The sequence below is a fragment of the Paramormyrops kingsleyae genome, chromosome 7 (genome assembly GCF_048594095.1).
Source record: "Paramormyrops kingsleyae isolate MSU_618 chromosome 7, PKINGS_0.4, whole genome shotgun sequence".
In the NCBI taxonomy this organism is placed as follows: Eukaryota; Metazoa; Chordata; class Actinopteri; order Osteoglossiformes; family Mormyridae; genus Paramormyrops; species Paramormyrops kingsleyae.
This window is the reverse complement of record NC_132803.1, coordinates 5219707-5238569: the sequence shown is the minus strand read 5'-3', so window position 1 is coordinate 5238569 and position 18863 is coordinate 5219707. Positions and strand designations below refer to the sequence as shown.

Below are 18863 nucleotides of genomic sequence, written 5' to 3'. Positions count from 1 at the left end.
TTTTGTGCAAGCGCTACCATATGTGCACATCGAGATTCTAGCATATGATAGATATTCTAGCCTTTCATTGGTCAGAAAGCGCAATGAAGGTGTTTATGACACAAAAATGCACCCAAGGATTATTACAGTAAATTACATCTGGACGTTATGAAATGCCAGCTAGTTGTTAGTCTAGGAATGATTGTGGCTATTTACAGTAAAAGGTACTGTGAAGAGAAAAAGCACCGGAAACAAGTTGCATAGGCTGGCTACAAAAGAAAGTGAAAGCGAAAAAGAAAGGTTTTACAATGCAAAAAGGATGAGAAAACAGAAATTTTCCAAGTGACTAAGGCTTATCCAGGTTGATCCATTTGCAGTGTGATCCTAACATTCGTAAACGAGGGCAAAGGTCTGATTCAGATTACAGGATGTTTCCTCATTCATAGCAAAAAAAATCTACTAGAGCATGATATGTTTGCTGTAGTCAATTAACTTCTGTATTTCACAGCGTGCATAATAGACAAACACTACCTATGTCTACCTATTTACTGTAAAAACAGAGTTAGTGAAAAAAAATCCATAAAACAAGCATCAGAAATGCTTTGTGGAAGAACTAAGAGCTTTAGTTTATGCTGGTGTAGCGCGTTCCAGTGGTAGCATTAAGGTTTGGTCGCTTGTCAGGACCAGCAAGCTACAAGAATTAAACATAAAAAGCTGCTCTATCAAATCCTACTTTTCATATTTTTGTTTTGGAAGTTTTTCTGTTATGACAATGAAGGCACCCAAGGTGACGAGGTCTCATTATTTCCACAGTAAATTCCCGCTAAAAACAGCACCATTTTTGGGAAAAAGATGTCAATAAAACCTGACTGGATCTATCCAACCTTCCATCCATCCATCCATCCATCATCCATCCTTCCAGCCATACATCCATCCACCCATAACTTCTTATTCAAGACAGAGTCATGCATAACTTATATACTTATATAACTTATACACTTACATCATATGTCAATGCATGATGTGTCATATGTAACAACACAGCACATAAAAATTGGGTGCCGCATCAAAAACATTTGCTGTTAGTCCTCTTATCTCTCTCATTTTTGCACACACATCAGTATGCACACCAATACAACTCCCTCTCCTTCAGAATAAAGCTGTAAAGAGCATTGACAGGATATCGACAGGTGTTATATCATTTTCCTGCTTCTTTATCAGATTTTCCCAATGGTATTAAAACATATAGCTACGTCAATAAATATATGCCAAGCTGCTCATAAAATGCTGCTGAGAATAAATCATTTTAAGGTTGCTGTAAACTATGCGCTCATATTTTGGTAAAGCATACAATGTGTATTCAAACAGTTTTAATTTATCTAGATAATAATAGGCTCCTTGTAGCATTTTCTGATAAGGCGCTAGCAATCAGAAATTGCTCCCAACAGAAAATTCCTTTGAGTCAGCCGTAGAACTGCTGTTTTGGTAACACATGCAGCTTTTATACATACACATTCATTGTGTGCAATTAAGATGATAAAATATGAGTCTCTTTATTGCATTTGAGCCATGCCACTTTCTTGTCAGTATAATTCAACATAAAAGTGCAATATTTTTTTTTACAGTACTTTTATTATAGCAAGTCCCTTGCTTATTGCTATAGTACTACCCCATTATTCACACCAACAAAAATGTGTTCAGCATTATTGATTACTCCTGGAACAGCAAAAACCAGGCAACAGAGTTTACCAATTGTTTGTCCACTACATCAATGGCACATCATACAAGATTTAGAAATTAAACTATGACAAATATAAACAATGGCAATTTATCCATAAATTCTACAAGGTATACTGCATGAACAGTCCTAAACAATGCTTGTATCTTATACTGTCAGAGAGTAAAACCCCACCGCGTAATTCTTTTCATTTGATAAGGCTTGATACAATGCCAGTTGCTAATTAATAATCAGCAGTATGGGACTGTGTAATAGCCTCGTATCTCTAAATCTGGGGGTTGCATTCTACCGCTGCACCTCTGCTTGTTCTCCCTCTATGACAGGTGCATCAGCTTCGTCCCGCAGCCTAAAGTTAGGCTAATGAGCATCTCTGAATTGCCAGTAGGGTCTGATTGTGTGTGTGTGTGTGTGTGTGCGCGCTCTGTGATGGACTGGCATCCCATCCAGGGTCTACCCTAGCCTTGTCCGCTACCCTATGCAGATTAAGCAGTTGAGTGATGAATGGATACTCAGTAGTAAGTGCAATTTTATCTACATGCGACTGTAGTCCCACTTGCTGGTCCTATATTCTGTTTGGTTAGTTATGGTCAAGGTTAGGGCTGGGTAGGGGTTAATTAAGGGTGACTGGGATTAGGGTAATGCCAGGGTTGCCAGACTTTCATGCTCATGCAAGAAATGTTACGGCAAATCTATATTATTCGATTATAAAATATTGGGGTAGTTTGCAAACCCAATAGACTATTTACAAGGTTAAAAGCACAAGAAGAATTGAACTAATTAGCCGACCACACATCATCCATCATCCATGAGCCTTTCAGTTTCAAAGTAGTTTGTCAAACCTGAAGTAGCTCATAGTGTCCCCCCTGACAGGGACAAGGTGGTCACCCTAAACTTGCCATCATAATCACTTGATGAATCCAGTCGTCATTGTTCCATTTCTTATAACCACATCTTAGCACGTTACACATAAAACCAAATTTCTCCACTAATAACTTTGCCTTGAAAATTTATTGCAGCTGCTGCACCATTAAACTCGCTTAGAGTCAGAGGTGGTCTGGACTATGATCAGACATCACAGGACTGATTGCGTTCTGTGTTGTGAAAACTAAAGTTACGGCATTTCATTCATTAGGAATGAAATATTTTTTTTGTAACAGAAGCTATGTGGTACACAGTGTCCGGCAATTTCTACTTAGTCTATTGTATTATCTGACTGATCCAAACCGCTTATGAAATTGGGCAATTTCTCTTGGCCAAATTAACTTTTTGCCATAGACTAAACATGATGTGTTTTCATTAGTGTGTGCTGCTGCACTCATCCATCCTGTGATTGCATTATATAATCTTTATGTTGTCATCCGTCTGTCTCATAACAGCTTATCTGGCTAAGGGTCCAGTTACGGTCAGCCCCAAGCTGACATAGGGGTGTACCTTGATTGGGACGCCAGTCCCTCAGGGTAGCCTAAGGAAACACACACAGGGACAGGGAGAACATGCAAACTCCACGCATAACCAGGGTTGCCAACTTTGATCAACTGGCTGGAGTGAGAATTTCAACTCGAGACAAGTCTGCACATGCGTTTACATGTATGTAATAGTTTTATACTGGCATGCATGCATGATCATAGGAGACAGACCAATCAGCACACAGCAAGAACTGAAGTGCTTTAGTGAAATACTGGTCTTTTTAACATAAATGGTAGTTTACAGGTAAAGTGTCCCACCTGACAAGGCTTAGATCAGGGGTGGGGGTCCTGATCCATGGAGGGCCGGTGCGGGTTTTTGGGATGACCTCTCAATCAGCCAATAATAAAGCAATGGTTCCCAACTCCAGTCCTGGGGACCCACTGTGATTGGCTGATTGAGAGGTCATCCCAAAAACCCGCACCCACACAGGCCCTCAATGGAACAGGATCCCCACCCCTGGCTTAGATGGTCACCGTAGGCAAGTTATCAATCAAAGAGCTAAAATAAAGGCTAATATATTATTATACCAAGACATAGTTCAATTAAATAATAAATGCCATCATAAATGAATTTACATGCGACTAACAAACAAAGCATCAAATTCATACATTCCGTTCAGGGGGAAATTCCTAAAAGTGGCAATTGTTATTTTCTGTGTTTTTAAGATGAAGATACTTGATATTTAAAACAGGAATAGGATGGGTTTTTCTTTATTTATTTCAGGGTAGCTCCTGCCTTTTTCATTCCTTTTCCATTCCCACAATACAAGATTTGTTGTGTGAGAAATCCCAGCCAATTCTCACAACAAAAAAAAAAACACAAAACGGTCCGTAGCCGTGTGATACGCGTTGGAAGTAATCCAATACATCTGCGCAGACTGAGCTGGAAGCCTTACCTACTTAATTGGAATTATACTCATCTGCTGTGTGTTACGACTGCGTGTAAGCAGCTCCCGCTTCATTTCATTTAGTCCTTGAGTGTCCAGTGAAGTGAACGTGCGTGTCGTGACAGTAGGAGGCCATCCCACTCACCGAGCCAGAGCTGGACTATAGAAATAGCATTATTTTTTACACCACATCACCTGACATCAAAAATGAAGAGAAAGGTCATCACCAGACCAGAGGAACATGACAGAGAGAGGGGATGGGGCTGTGAGACAGACTTGCACTTATATATTAATAATCATTATTAATTATGGCATTGATGTTACTGTGAACAGGCGAAAAAGAAGTTTTACACCAAGTTACAACATATCAGCCCATGTACCAGGGGTATAGCAATCATGGTTCTGGACTAAAGTTTATGGACATTTTGCTGCTCTCTAATAATAGCCAAGTCCACAGAGAGGAGTTTAAATTGGTTCATTTAGAAGAATAATTAGTTCAGTCAAGTGCTCAGATAGACCAATCCGTTCAAATCCATTGTGCCTAAAAAGAGCTCAATTAATGACCCCTGACACAGCAGTGGGGCACACAACACAATGCGAAGTCTTTACCAGCGGAGGAAACTGCAGGTCCAGAAAGTAAAAATCCAGAGCAAGATTTTGTTTCAATCATCCAGTTGAGCATAAAGAGTTACAGTCATATAGTACTCAAGAGGTTGGTTGAAACAAAATCCTGGTGTGGATTTTTACTTTCTGGACCTGAAATGTCCACCTCTGGTCTTTATGTTTAATCTGTTTACATATATTATGTAAATATAATGTTAACCAGAAGCATGATGCTGGTTAGTTACTGATTTTTTTCCTCATTTTATTAACAATAAGCAAGAAGCAGTAATAAACAGTTAAAACAGTTTTTGTTTTTCTTTTTAAGCTTTGCAATAAAGGGATAATTTGAAATCTGCTGGAAAGTACAGTTTGTCGCATAAATGCGTGTTTATTTATATTTTACACTTTACTGAATAAAAACAGCCATTCTGCCAATGCCACTGCACAACCAATGATATTTAAGGAAAAACTGATTTCAAGTACTGTATTACAACAATTGTATTGCAAAATTGTTGCCAGAGATGGTACATAAAATCTCTTTGATCGATAGAATTTGCTGTATGAAAATACGGAGCAAATAAGGACTTTCCGTGGATGAAGAAGGGACATGGCATTTTATTTTCTAATAGGAGATGAGAACAAGTGGCGGTTATCCCCAGTGCCCTGTAGCCCAGAGGAATACTGGTCATGCACTGGGTTATCCCCAGTGCCCTGTAGCCCAGAGGAATACTGGTCATGCACTGGGTGTTGGGAATCCCTAATTGATGGCATCTCACCTCCAACTCATCTTTAACCCTACCATTTCCTCGTCTATGATGCCCTAAAGAAACCTCACCCCAAAGCTCAGCAAACCAAAAGCATGGACCTACCATCACAGCAGTCCGCCCTCCACGATGACACAGGGAGAACATGCAAACTCCACACACATGTAACCCAGGCGCAGACTTGAACCCAGGTCCCAGAGGTGTAAGGCAACAGTGCTAACCACTGCACCACCATGGCGCCCCATGAGACTACAGTCTCGTTCTACCAAAGAGCTGCCAGTGCAACTGCAGGAAGCCATGGATGCTATACCAATAATAATTTAGCATGGATGGTATGTTAATTTACCAAAACATGCTAGCAAAATGATGCAAATAAGACATTACTGGGAGTGTGGGGGCATTTATGGCACATCAGGGCTGACTTATTATTCATCCAAACGCTTGTGATTCACATGCTAGCTTTTTATGCATTTTGAAAGAATAGAATGTAAATAAGCCATGTTGTGATTAGCGATGACTGGGACTAACAGTGCAGCACTTACTGTTTGGCTTTTGTCTTTTAAATGACTGTAAAGAAAAACATTGTAGCCATTTTTGGTGGTCTTTGCCAGAACAGAACATTTGCATTTTCATAGCATTGTCTGTATCGTAATTAAGCTATTGTTTGAATAATACAATCTACATTTAATATGTTTAACTATTCTACATACAATCGAGTGCTTTTGCCAGTAATTTTTAATGTCGAACATTTCTGGTTATCAGTGACTCAGGTGCAGAGATCAGTTTTGCTTGATTAAGGTTGTGGTGAGTTTTTAGTCGACTATCCAGCTGCCTCATTAAGCTGTGGTTTCTCCTTTGCTATGAGTGATTGCTCTCCAAGCAGACAAAAGCATGTTAATGTCTCCCACAGGAAAGGAAATATCATACTCAGATATCTGGATTTTCTGTCCTGTTTCTCCTGGATAAAAAACGAGATCGTTACAACACAAGGTCAAGACTTAGTGCTTTGACTCATATTTGCAGATTTTTCTTGTGCAAAAATGCTTTGAAAATCAGCTGGATCTAAATAAAACTGGCTTTGGCGCGGGCTTGGAAGAGTCTCTCACTTTATCTCTATAAGTCTCAGGACATCTTGAAATTAGAGTACCGCTGCCTCTTCTGCTGACCTACATTGATCATAAAAGCAGCCGAAAATCTCCATTATTTCTCATGGAACAAACTACTTTATTTTTTATCTTTTAATTTTTCCCCTCACAGCCAGATGTAGACAACACTTCAGAGTTAGGTGTCTTCAGGGAAAACAAAACAACAACAACAACAACAATAATAATAATAATAATAAAAACTAGGTCCACAATTTTTCCTGAAAACAGTCCATTGAGAAGACACATGTCCAGGTAAGATATGCTTTGGTGTTGTATAATTCTCTCTTTAATTTAGCCTGTATACTTCTTGCATTTACAATCCCGTTTCCAACACCAATTTTTAAGAATAATGTTCCTCAATGTAATGTTGCAAAGAATTTGGGAGTTTCATCATCATTAAAAGATCCAGAGAATCTGAAGAAATCTCTGTATGCAAGGAACAAGGCTGAAAACAAATGCTGGATAGTGGTGATCTTCAGGTCCTCAGGCTGCACTGCATTGAACACGGACATGATTCTACAGTGTAAATCACTGCATGGGCTCAGGAACACTTCTGAAAACCATTGTCTATGAACACAGTTAGTCACTGCATCCACAAATGCAGGGTGAAACTCTACCATGCAAAGAAGAAACCATATCCAAACATATTCTCTGGGCCTGAGCTCATTTAAGACGGACTGAGCCAAAATGGAAAACTGCGCTGTGGTCTGAAGGATCAAAATTTCAGATTCTTTTTGGAAATCATGGACGCTGCAACCTCTGGGATAAAGAGGAGAGGGACCATCCAGCTTGTTATCGGCAGACAGTTCAAAAGCCAGCATCCGTGATGGTGTGGGGCTGCATTAGTGCCCATTGCAGGGGTAGCTTGCACAACTGGGAAGGCACCATTAATGCCGAACTATACAGTATATACAGGATTTGGAGCAACACATGCTGCCATCCAGATTGCCTTTTTCAGAGAAGGCCTTGTGACAATGCCAAACGCGTATTACAGCAGCATGGCCCTGTAGTAGAAGAGTCCGGGTGCAACACTGGCCTCCCTGTAGTCCAGACTTGTCACCCATTGAAAACATTTGGTGCGTCATGAAACGAAAAATACGACAAAAGGAGACCCTGAACTGTTCAGCGGTTGAAATCCTATATCAGGTAAGAACTCCAGCAACTGGTCTCCTCAGTTCCCAAATGTTTACAGGGTGTTGTTAAAAGATGAGGTGATGCAACACAGTGGTAAACATGCCCCTGTCCCAACTTTTTTCAAACGTGTTCCTGTTATCGAATTGAAATTGAGTGTATATTTGTCGTAAAAAACAATAACATTTCTCAGTTTCAACATTTGTTGTTGTCTTTGTTCTATTTTCAGTTAAATGTGGGTTTATATGATTTGTAAATCATTGCATTCTATTTTTATTTACATTTTACACAGTGTTCCAAATTTTTTGGAAAGTTGTAAATATATATTAATTCTTCTGTGCTGCTTGGCCCCACGGCTGGTACTGAATATCAGTCCTGCTCCCCACCTTGTTTCCTTCAGTATGCTAAAAACCACCATTTCTGGTTGTACATGGTACACATTAAAAGCATTTTTATCAAATCCTAAAAGTCCAACTGATTAAATCTGACAAAAGCAGCCGATTCCTTGATTTGAAGTAGCTCTATTGACTTTACGAGATGCTATACTTTAATGCTAATGAATTAACATGTTTAATTACTTCACAGCAGCGTCCCAGCTTCCTTTTCATAAACCTTTTACAATGGCTTATAAAGGTAAATGTTATTGGCTCTTCTGATGTCCCCAAGCAGTCTTAGCCAGAGCTTTCTCCCACTTTGGCGTTCTGTTTTGAAATGGCACTATAAAGCACTTTCACGCCAATTCTGATCCCAACACTGTGTAGACGCTGAAGACAAGTCTGATTTGCATTCCGAAATGTTTAGCCATTCATAAAGTGAAACTTTTGGATATATTTGCCAGTCAAGGAATAACATCGTTCATAATTGCATTATTTTACATCATAAGTATGTGTATAAAAGAGAGTTCAGTATGTCAACATTAGACAAGAAATTAAAGGAGACAGACCTGATAATTTGAGGCAGTTGTCAGATGAATTGGCAATGATGTTAGCAATGACTTGATTGCATATATAAACTGTCAAAATGAGTTAGCAGAGGTGTTCAATGTGCAAACGAGTATGTGTTTTAAGTATTTCAAGGAACATTGTCTTTCTGTTCTTCCAACCCCATTCACAGCATATTAATACTCAGGTCAAAAGAGCAATTTTCATTCTCTTTCCTAAGCGCATGAGTTGGATTACAGAATCAGCTATTTTTATGGTAAGCCATTTACAAACCCTTAACCTAAACTGGTTGGGTTGCTTTTTTCAAAAGGTATACAGATAGAATTGGGCTGTGCTATTAAACTGGAGTGTAGGTTTGATTATGGTCACACGTTCATAGGAATGTTATCATTGTTATCACAATCATGAAATATTATCAATATGACTGCTACTGTATGAAGTGATCCACTTCATGTCAGCTGTAATGTTACACTGCAATATAGCTCTGTGGGTTAGGACCCACTCGTTGCGACCAGGAGGTTACCGGTTCAAATCAGGGTGGCTTAAACCCAAACAGCTCCAAATACTGTCTGTTCCTGCTTCCTCACCTGGACGTGATTTTGGATAAAAGCAGCTGCTAAAAATATACGAGCTGTTCATAACTCCTACTTACGAACAGACTGCCATGAAGTCTATATCAAAAATTCAGGTTAAATATAATGGTTTGTAATAAGGCATGTATGCACGTTGTGGCACTCATAAAAACATTCCGTGGTTCGTCGGCCTGAGGTGCAGTACTGTATGTAATTACTTTTATTATTACTCTATAATTATTATTAATATATACTGTATATACTATAATTCTGACTTTCCCACACATTTAACTTAGGAATCAGGTCTTGTTCATAACTGGGGACTGCCTATACTAATATTTTAGTTACTTCTGTACCTTTCTGAAATAAGAGTATGCATTTATTGTTATTCTGTTCAGCGGACCCCGTTTGCCGTTGTTAATATAACTGAATGTGTTTTTCCTGGCCCAAATCACGCGGGACAGAAGAGCTGATATCGCTCCTGGCTCTGAAAATCGTCGATCACCTTGCGCTTCCCTTTTGCCTGTGTCCCGCACAACACATGTCTCTGCAAAATTCCGTCACTGAACCAATTCCAAGCCTCCCTCCCCCTTCTGAACTCCCCCCCCCCCCCATGTTTTCTTGGAATGGAAATAGAATAAAAGAAATTCATTGCCAACTCCCAAAATCCCCAGAACTGCCACTGCATCTGACCAAGGACATTCACACATGGACGTTTCCCCCACTAACAAATAGACCTACAAATGAAAGGGAAATTTATGCAATTTATTAACTATTTTTTTCTACTTACGAAATGCATCATTATTGATTTAATGACAAACAGATAAAATCACCATCAGGATAGTAACACATACTAATGCCAGATAAATATAATCCTATATATGATTTAGAAGTAGCCAGAACTTTAACCTCCTGAGACCGAAGGAAAAAAGTGTCCTTCAATTTTAGGTTAGTTGTCTTTGGAGGAAATAAGACATCTTACAATTTAGATTTTTTCAAATTTATTTTTATTTTTAATTTCTTAGCATGTCCTCTTTAGTGTACAACAGGAATAAATATGTTTCCTTACATCAGTGAAAAGATAGATGCAAAAACAAAATGTCCACTACAATGGACATAAATGAATGGGTGAGGTCTCAGGAGGATAAAGCACAATGACCACGTGCTGGATGAGCGCTTATGTAAGAGATGAATGGATTGGAATAGAGTTCAAGAAGACTTTAAGCTTAACTGCAGAATAATTTTGTTTTCTCTAAACAGCGTCATTTAAACTTATTGTCTTTACTCTCTGAAATGTCCTTTAGAATATGCAGTGATTAGAATGCCCAGATTGAAAGGGAAATATCAGGGTGAAATGAGCATGCGGTCCATTGTATGCAAATTAAGCTACTGCCACTCATTCTTTGCAAAAATCCACCTGACATCATAGACTAAGACCTTGAGGCAAATGCAGACACAGCAGGATGCTTACTGTGCAGCCCATGGAGTATCCTGGAGTATCCTGGAGTATCGTGGTGCATGAAGCTTGAATTGCATTTGCTTCTTAATACTCTTACCGATAACGTGACAAAAATCAATCAAAAAATCAAAAATCAAAAAAGTAAAAATGGCAAAAGTCTCGTATTTTGTTTGGCTACTTATGGTTAAGGCTGGGTAGGGGTTAATTGTGTTGGGATTAGAGTTTTCCCAATAAAAAATTATGCAAGATATAATTGTGTGTGTGTGTGTGTGTGTGTTAAGGGGATGTTAAAGTGCAAGATTAGCTACCAAAATTCATGGCAAATTCAGCACCAAACAGGTGTGCCCTGTTGTACCCAAAGGCAGGGCAAGGAATGGACACGGATGAATAAAAGAACCTAAAATAGGAAAAAATGAATAAAATATATTGTGTCCTCCGGTGTCCTCTCAAGGATGCTATTCTTTCTTTCTTTCTTTCTTTCTCTCTCTCTCTCTCTCTCTATCTATCTATCTATCTATCTATCTCTGTCTTTCTTTCCATCCTGCATAACTTAATTAATCCCTGGGTCACCATACCCCTGACTGGATAACATGACATTGATAACAGAAGGACAGAATTAAATCATTGAAAAAGGTCACACTGTCCGCATGGCTGGCTACAGTTTTCTTGGTGTCAACATAAACCTTCTGGGCGGATCATCCACTCTTGCGGAGTGCACAATCTGCGGAGTGCACAATCTGCGGAGTGCACAATCTGCAGAGTGCACAATCTGTGGAGTACTGGCATATTAGTGAAAGGGACACCTTTAGCAAGGATATTTGCCAGTAGCCCAGCGGCTCAACAGATACAGCGCTAACGCAGCAAGGGAGACGCAAGGACACACGCCACCGTGAGGCAAAAGGAGGGGAATACAAAGGAGGGCTCTGCAGGCCACGCCGGGGGCCAGAGGGTAGGGGGCAGCGCCTTCGAGCAAACCAGCGTCATGGTGTTGTTGTGGAGGTCGGTAAGTGACAGAGACATACATGAGAATGTTTGGGAAACAGCGAAGACCGCAGGACACTCACATGCAAACGATTCGTCAGCCTGCGCCGAAAGACAGGCAGCGGCGTTCTCGCATTGGCCCGGCTCGCACACCTCCCCTGCAAAAGACAGAACAAGGGGCAACCTTAAGACCATGGCCGGCCTGACGCCTGATCACGTAAAACCAACGCTAAGCAAAGCCTGCGTTAGTCTGATGCTTGCGATGTCTTGCTCCGGAACAGTGTACGTCCACCATGGATGGGCCAATTCACCGCAGGCTTTTCACGTTAGCAAGTACGTCGAATTTGGCCACTTCATAGCGTTATGCAAATGTGATCTAATTCCCACTCAGTTACATTATTGAAAATTGTGTATCTGTATTGAAGAGCAACCTTTTTTATAAGTTTAAGTGGTATTCCACAAAATGAATAAACAGATTCTGAGTAATTTTATCTAAAAGTCAGAAGTAGTGAAAAAATGCTTGTATGAGTAAATAATTCGAACCTCACAACGATGGAGGGCTGGAGTACAAAAAAATATAACCGGGAAATATGGTGTATATCCTGCGGCAAATGATCTGTCTGGTTATTCTTTGACTGGTGTTGGACCATTGCACTTTGCAGTACTTCTTCTTTAAGAAATAATTAGCAGCTTTTTCTCCAAATTAAACAGGACTGACTAGTTTAAACAAGCGAAAGACGCAGGAGGCCTTCGCCAGCTCAGGGACACCATTAACTAGAATGTTCCATGGGTGAAGACAAACACACGTTTCCCTGGTGTGAAATCTGCTGTCACTTTCTTGACAAAGCAAACAAACGCGTGACAACACCCCCACCTTCCCTGCGGTGTGGCCCCCCTCCCACCTCCTACCTTTCCTCTGAGCGCCACAACCCCCCCCCCCCCAACAGGGTTCACACGCTCCGCTGTCTCCCCCCGGTTTTAAATTGGACTCAGAAAGGTATGATGTTCCATAATGGCTGCTAAGGCAGGAAGACTTTCCATTTTACCGCGCTTAATTAAATCATTATTACCTGGAAGAAATCCGTCCTCTGCTCGCTCAGATCTGGCCTCTATATCGCACCAGCAGCAGCACCATCGCAAAGCCTGTGCATTATTATGCAGAAGCAGATGGTCAAATGCAGCCCGCGATTCTGTCAGGAAATCTTTTGCCGGTGTGGCAATGCCGGGCAGAGGAGGGGGTCTGCAGAACATTTACCGGCGTCATTATACGGTCTGTGACAGTTGAGTCGTCCTGGCCCCTCTTTATGTCGCTGGTGTCTCAGGCAGTGAAGGGACAGGGGACATATTCTGGAACTGTACTGTCAGTCAGCCTGTGAGCTTCCTAATTGACCAACTGCAAATCAATTTCCCTTTGTCACAGCCCCCCCGGAAATTGTCCTAAAGTACCCCCCTCCCCACCCCGCAGTAACAAATAAGCCAATTTCAAGAGGAAATGGTATATATGTGCAGAACATCAACTGTGCAGACTCAAACTGTGGAGATTCCTCTGACAGTCTAATCAAGCGGCATATACAGATATACAGTGGCGGCGGGGGGGGGGGGGGGGGCAGAGAGACAGCGAGTGACAATAAAGGAGAGCTTCACAATAATTTAAAAAGTGCAAAAACACAGGAATGGGTAATACCGAAATCAGAAATGAAGAGAATATATACATATAGAATATATGTATTAAATAAATATATATACACACACACTGTATATAACATGACTTACAGGTTAGACTACAAGGGTATTGAGGCTACGTTACAGTTTATAAATCACAACAGACACTATATAAATCTAAACAAATATATGAAGAAATAATAAAACAACTTGGAAATTTCACTAAAATGGAAATCTGGATTAAACCAACCATGACAAATGAAGAAACAGATAATAATAATAATAATAATAATAATAATAATAATAATAACAAAGACAAAAAAACTTGCAAACCTTTAAAATAGAGAATTAAAATATGCTTGATGCATCATTATACGCCATTTTTCCTGAAAACGATAAATCAGAAATGACCAGCAAAAAGTAAGCCAAGGAATAATTAAAAGAGGGAGGCAGAATTGAGAAAAATAATCATAATAGTAATTACATGCCCCAAAAACCTACAGCGTGAACTCAAACCAAGAGTCTCAGTTCAGTTTATCTACGGTAAATAAAAACCAGGATGTAAGAGAGCAACAACTCAAAGCATGAAATGCACAAAAGTCTTTCCAAATGTGATTCTGTCTCATTTAAAGTTTTGTGTTTGCTTCCCATCTTCGTACAATTCCGCCTCATAATAGAAGTATGTCGTAAAAATAGTGTTTCCTCAATCCTCACTCGATCTTTTAAAGAAAACAAACAAAAGTAAAAACGTGGAAGTCGTAAGCGCTGCTATGCCTCTGTTATGTACTAGTAGTTGAAGTATGTTTACGATGTAACAGGTTTTCAAAGTCGTCGCCGAAGTTTAATTGTTTCGTTTGTCAGCACAGGATGGGCCTTGTCTATGCTATTACACCACATGCTTACACCAGCAGTAGTCTTATGAATATAAAAAGGTTATATAACTTTCTAAAACTATAAAATTTTGTTTCCAGATATTTTTCTGCCATTTCACCCCACGTCTCCCACAGATGCCTGATCCCGGGGAGTTTTTGCATGGAACAATTTCCCAATCACATTTCTCACTCAGAGAACTCAGCACCTCAATGGGGGGTTAAATACTTTCCCAGCAAGCGACCAAACAAACGTACTCGGCTCAGTCGCTCTGTACAGAGTGACACCTGTATCTTCAAGGGCGTCTTTGCGGTTACCCTTGGAACGGAATTTAGGAAAGACGCAGCTTGGCTTTTGCTTTTTTAAAAAAAAAAAAGCAAAACATTTTTTACAGTGATGCTGTCCATTTGGCTCCTAGGGAGCTGACCTGACATAAACCCAGGTGGCTGCTGACACCTCACAGTACTCATATCGCTCACAACTCACAGTACTCATATTGCTCACACCTCACAGTACTCATATCGCTCACACCTCACAGTACTCATATCGCTCACACCTCACAGTACTCATCCCACCGAGAGTTTACCTGCCAGGGCTGGGGTTCAGCTGCTCTGATAGCGAGTAAACCTTCGTTTTCTACAGAGAGGGCTTCACCGTGTGCTTCACTGGGGTTAAACACCATTCGACAGGGCAAGAATATCACACATATGCCACAGGATAAATTTGGTTGGGGTTTCTGTTTAGCACTTATGTAGAAGTGCGTGAAAAATGTTAGGGCTATTTTCGGCAAAGAGCTAAAGCAATTATTTCAGTAGCACTTTGCTATAATATCTGCAGAATGTGCTGTAATATAGAGATTTTCAGTGAAATGACATGTTTTTCCTCTTAGAAGTACCTGTGTAACTGGTGTATCTGAAACCAATGTTTATTAATAGTAATATTTATGTCATCCACTCCTCACTAGCAGATACGTGTACCATTTTTTTCACACTTGATCATTTTTAACAGAAACATAATGCCCCGCAATATATTAGAGAACATATGTGTGATGTGCTGTTATAAGCTATGTCCTCTGCATCTAAAAGCCTTCTGAATAATACCCACTGATACAATGTAAAAACATCCTTTATATGAATGAATAAAACAGCTATAATGAATTCATTTGTTTTTCCGAAAACAAATTACTTCAGGAATGTTGTCAACTATAATAAAAATGATGATGGTGATAATGATGATGATTGAGTGAGTAAGTGAGAGAGAGAGAGAGAGAGAGAGCGCAAGAGAGAGAGAGAGAGCCTGTCCAGGTTGCCCCCTCCCTTGTGTCCTGTGCTTCCCAGCATAGGCTGCAGGCTTACCATGACCCTGGATGGATGGATGGATGGATGGATGAATGGATGGATGGATGGATGATGCTTGTCATCAGGATTATGATCATTCTGATAATCCTGATCACAAGCGTATTTGATGACAGCAGAAAAATAGCCATAAAAAGAAAGGTTTGACAAAATTACACCAGGTAATCTGACAATATATTAAAAATCAATCAAAGTATGAAAAAAATAATAATACTGCCATATCTGCTGCGATAATTACACTACAAATACTTTGTTTATCCAGTTTTCTAATATGCAGGACAGCCATGCCTTGGGGGCGAGAGTGGAAACCGGCAGGCTTTGGCCTACAATGCGGAAAATGTCCTTTTAGCATGCATGTAAAGTCAGTGGCATTTCGCCTTGATGGGACTTGCTTGTATTTTTAAGTTATCGCAGTTATTTTCAGCATACTCCCCTGTTAATAATGCAGCAGGTGGCCCCATTGTCTTTCTGGTAATGCGCCACCAGGCCAGAACACACATTTATTTTCTCACAATAGGAAGCAAACAACAGCCAATAAGAACACCACACAGAACAGGAAGACCCTGCACTTCTCAATCACAAGCCAGATTGCATTATGCATTATGTCATAACGTGAGGCAAAATATCACAAACTGGTGATGGATGTACAATGCACATTAGACAAATTTATCACCAAAAAAGGTCCTCCGTAGATACAGTCTAAGAAACAAAAAATAATGAAAAAAAAGTTGTCAATATAATTTTTGTTAACATCCATACTGTATCCGGTAAAGCATAATATAGCTGCAAATATAGCTTTTCACCACTGATATCTATCACACCATAAAATGGGATAGAATGCATGCATCAAAAATGACATTTTCCTCATCTCAGCAATACACTGATTTACCTTACGATATAGATTTTTTTCTCCATTAGGACACTCTTAAAGCATGAATTAGGGTCTTGTAACTGCATGGATGAATTCTGGAAGTCCCACTCACACACTTAGGCATGTCTGGTTACTCCAGCACTGACCGAGTTTGCTCTGTACCCTACAGGCACCTGTAGCCTCTCCTCTTCCTCGCACCCTGGACTGACACACTGTCACTAACCAAATCCCCTTTAAGACTCTTATCCTCGCTTGCTGCAGCTGTCTGCTCCCGCTGTGAGTCCCGCAAGCCCCCTCCTACCCCCCAGCGCTTAACACATTACAGGACTGCAGCCCTAAATCCTCAGAGGCCGTCTGAGTCATGGACTCCCCTTAAAGTCACCAGGCCAGTCTCCCCTAATGCCAGCTCCCAGCTGCTTATGAATTGTGGCCAGACATCAAAACCACATCATTAGTTTGGCACTTTTCAGCCGCAAATCAAAGCCCCGCCTCTTCAGACTGGGCTTCTAGAATAAAAATAGTTACAAGACCCAGCCAGCAACTGTTTACATGCCAGTTATTGACTATACTCCACGATATTGAGACAGGGGATAGTACAAGAGCTGGTGAATCAGAGTATTGTGTTTACGGAAACTATGAAATGTTCAGCATTCTAGAAAGACTGGCTCTTGTTGAGCGATGACAAGATTAGCTAAATAGTACATGTAACAAAGTTAAGATCTTTAATAAACTTAACATCTACAAGCAGTTCTCGAGTGACATAATTGATACGTTCCACAAACCCTTACGCAAGTGAAATTTTACGCTTTGACCTTCCTATTCCATTCAAGACACCTGATAGCAAAAAACTCAAAAGCCAAAAAAATACTAGTAATACATACCTAAGAACACATCAAATAAATGAAAAGACAATGAGTAAATAACTGCATAAGCTCCCTTTTGGGTTGATGCTTCCGTAAACTCTATGTATTGCAGATATTTGTCTGCACAAATCTGGGTTTGCATACACCAAGAACTCCCTGTATACCGTTACTTGTCTTACCATTCATTCATTTATTCATTTTATGTATTTATTAATGTATGTATATATTTTTTTATTTAAACGATAACAAAAATTAGCCACAACCGCTTCAGTAATCGAGGACCCTGGTGAGTTATCCGAAGACGCAAGGAGCATAAGTCAGGGGACGCCAGTCAGTTTCAGGGCACACGCTCTAGGAAATTTAGGGAGGCTGATGCATTATATCATACATCAAGCACCCAGAACACATGCATAAAGGTGAATGGTGAGGATCTGAACTCAATAGACAGAAAGCCAGAGTTGGGGTTTGGAGGTAGGATGTCACAGATCCTCCCACGGGGTCATCGTGCTGCACTTTAACATCACTTATGCACAGGCATGTAAGAACGTGTAAGAAAAGTAAATCACAATTAGTATTCCATAACTGTCTCAGAAGAAAACATCATTTTCAATTTTTTTATGTGCAATACTTTAGCACTGCAACACAATCGCAATTTGTTTGACTTTATGGAGATAACGATGTTAAGTTACTGCAGACAAAAACAAAATACACATTGCATTTGATATACCTTGATTTGGCTCTCAAGGTTTTTTTTTTTTTTCTCTCAATGTTAACCTTCACTCTGTGAAATACTCACATTTAGGCTCAGCATGCCTAGATTTTCAGATCTAGAAAAGAAATAGCAATACTATCTACAGACACGGAACATGTGGACATTCGTATAAATAAATAAATATGCTTATACAGTATATGCATGTCATTTATACACATGGGGGGGGGGGGTGGACTGAATAACTGAAATACCGTATGAGAAAGGACTTTATGAAATAAGTAAATGACAAGACGAAACTACAGAGATGAGTCGTATTGAGATGAATGCCAATTAACAGTGTGTGTGTCCGTTATAAAAGAAGCCTGACAATCAACACTTTGAAATGCTGGTTTTAAAAGAAACATAAGGCAACCAAGACTTACAAAGACACGGTGTCTATGTCACCAAAACCGCGAAATTATTTAATGTGTCAAGGGAACTCTCTCAAAACTCAAGACAGCATATTCAAAATGCAGACAAAACGTATCAGGACGAAACCAAGATGGATTGTATACGTTAAGGGAGAGCTTAAGGTACGGCCTCAGAAATCACTACTAAAAGAAATCAGTACTCAGTCCGCATATTATGATCTTGACAAAACCGGAATTTATTATTTGGCTGCAGTTAAATGACCATTTATATCCAAAGCCAAAGACACATAATATTGCGTAAGAAGCACAGATCCCTGGGTAACGAAAAAAAAATAAATGGTCTCATGAGTCATGGTTCATCCTTTTTCCTACATTCAGGTTTACACTGGAGAAAGCCAAATGATGCTTTCACCCCACCCTCAATGTCTATTGGCGTTGGGCATCTCTAGGGATT

At 40.0% G+C, this 18863-nt stretch overlaps 1 protein-coding gene across 5 annotated transcripts in view; it reads right to left on the bottom strand.

Annotated features, from left to right (window-relative positions):
• Positions 1-18863, bottom strand: part of edil3b (EGF-like repeats and discoidin I-like domains 3b) — a 129411-nt gene that overhangs the window by 91535 nt on the left and 19013 nt on the right. For 3 of the 5 annotated variants that reach the window (XM_072714130.1, XM_072714131.1, XM_023842841.2), the window contains exon 2: positions 11750-11824. The exons of the other annotated variants lie outside the window; for them this stretch is intronic. In XM_072714130.1, coding sequence (XP_072570231.1) covers positions 11750-11824 — 75 coding nt within the window. The remainder of the gene's footprint in view (positions 1-11749; positions 11825-18863) is intronic. 5 annotated transcript variants of the gene reach the window in all.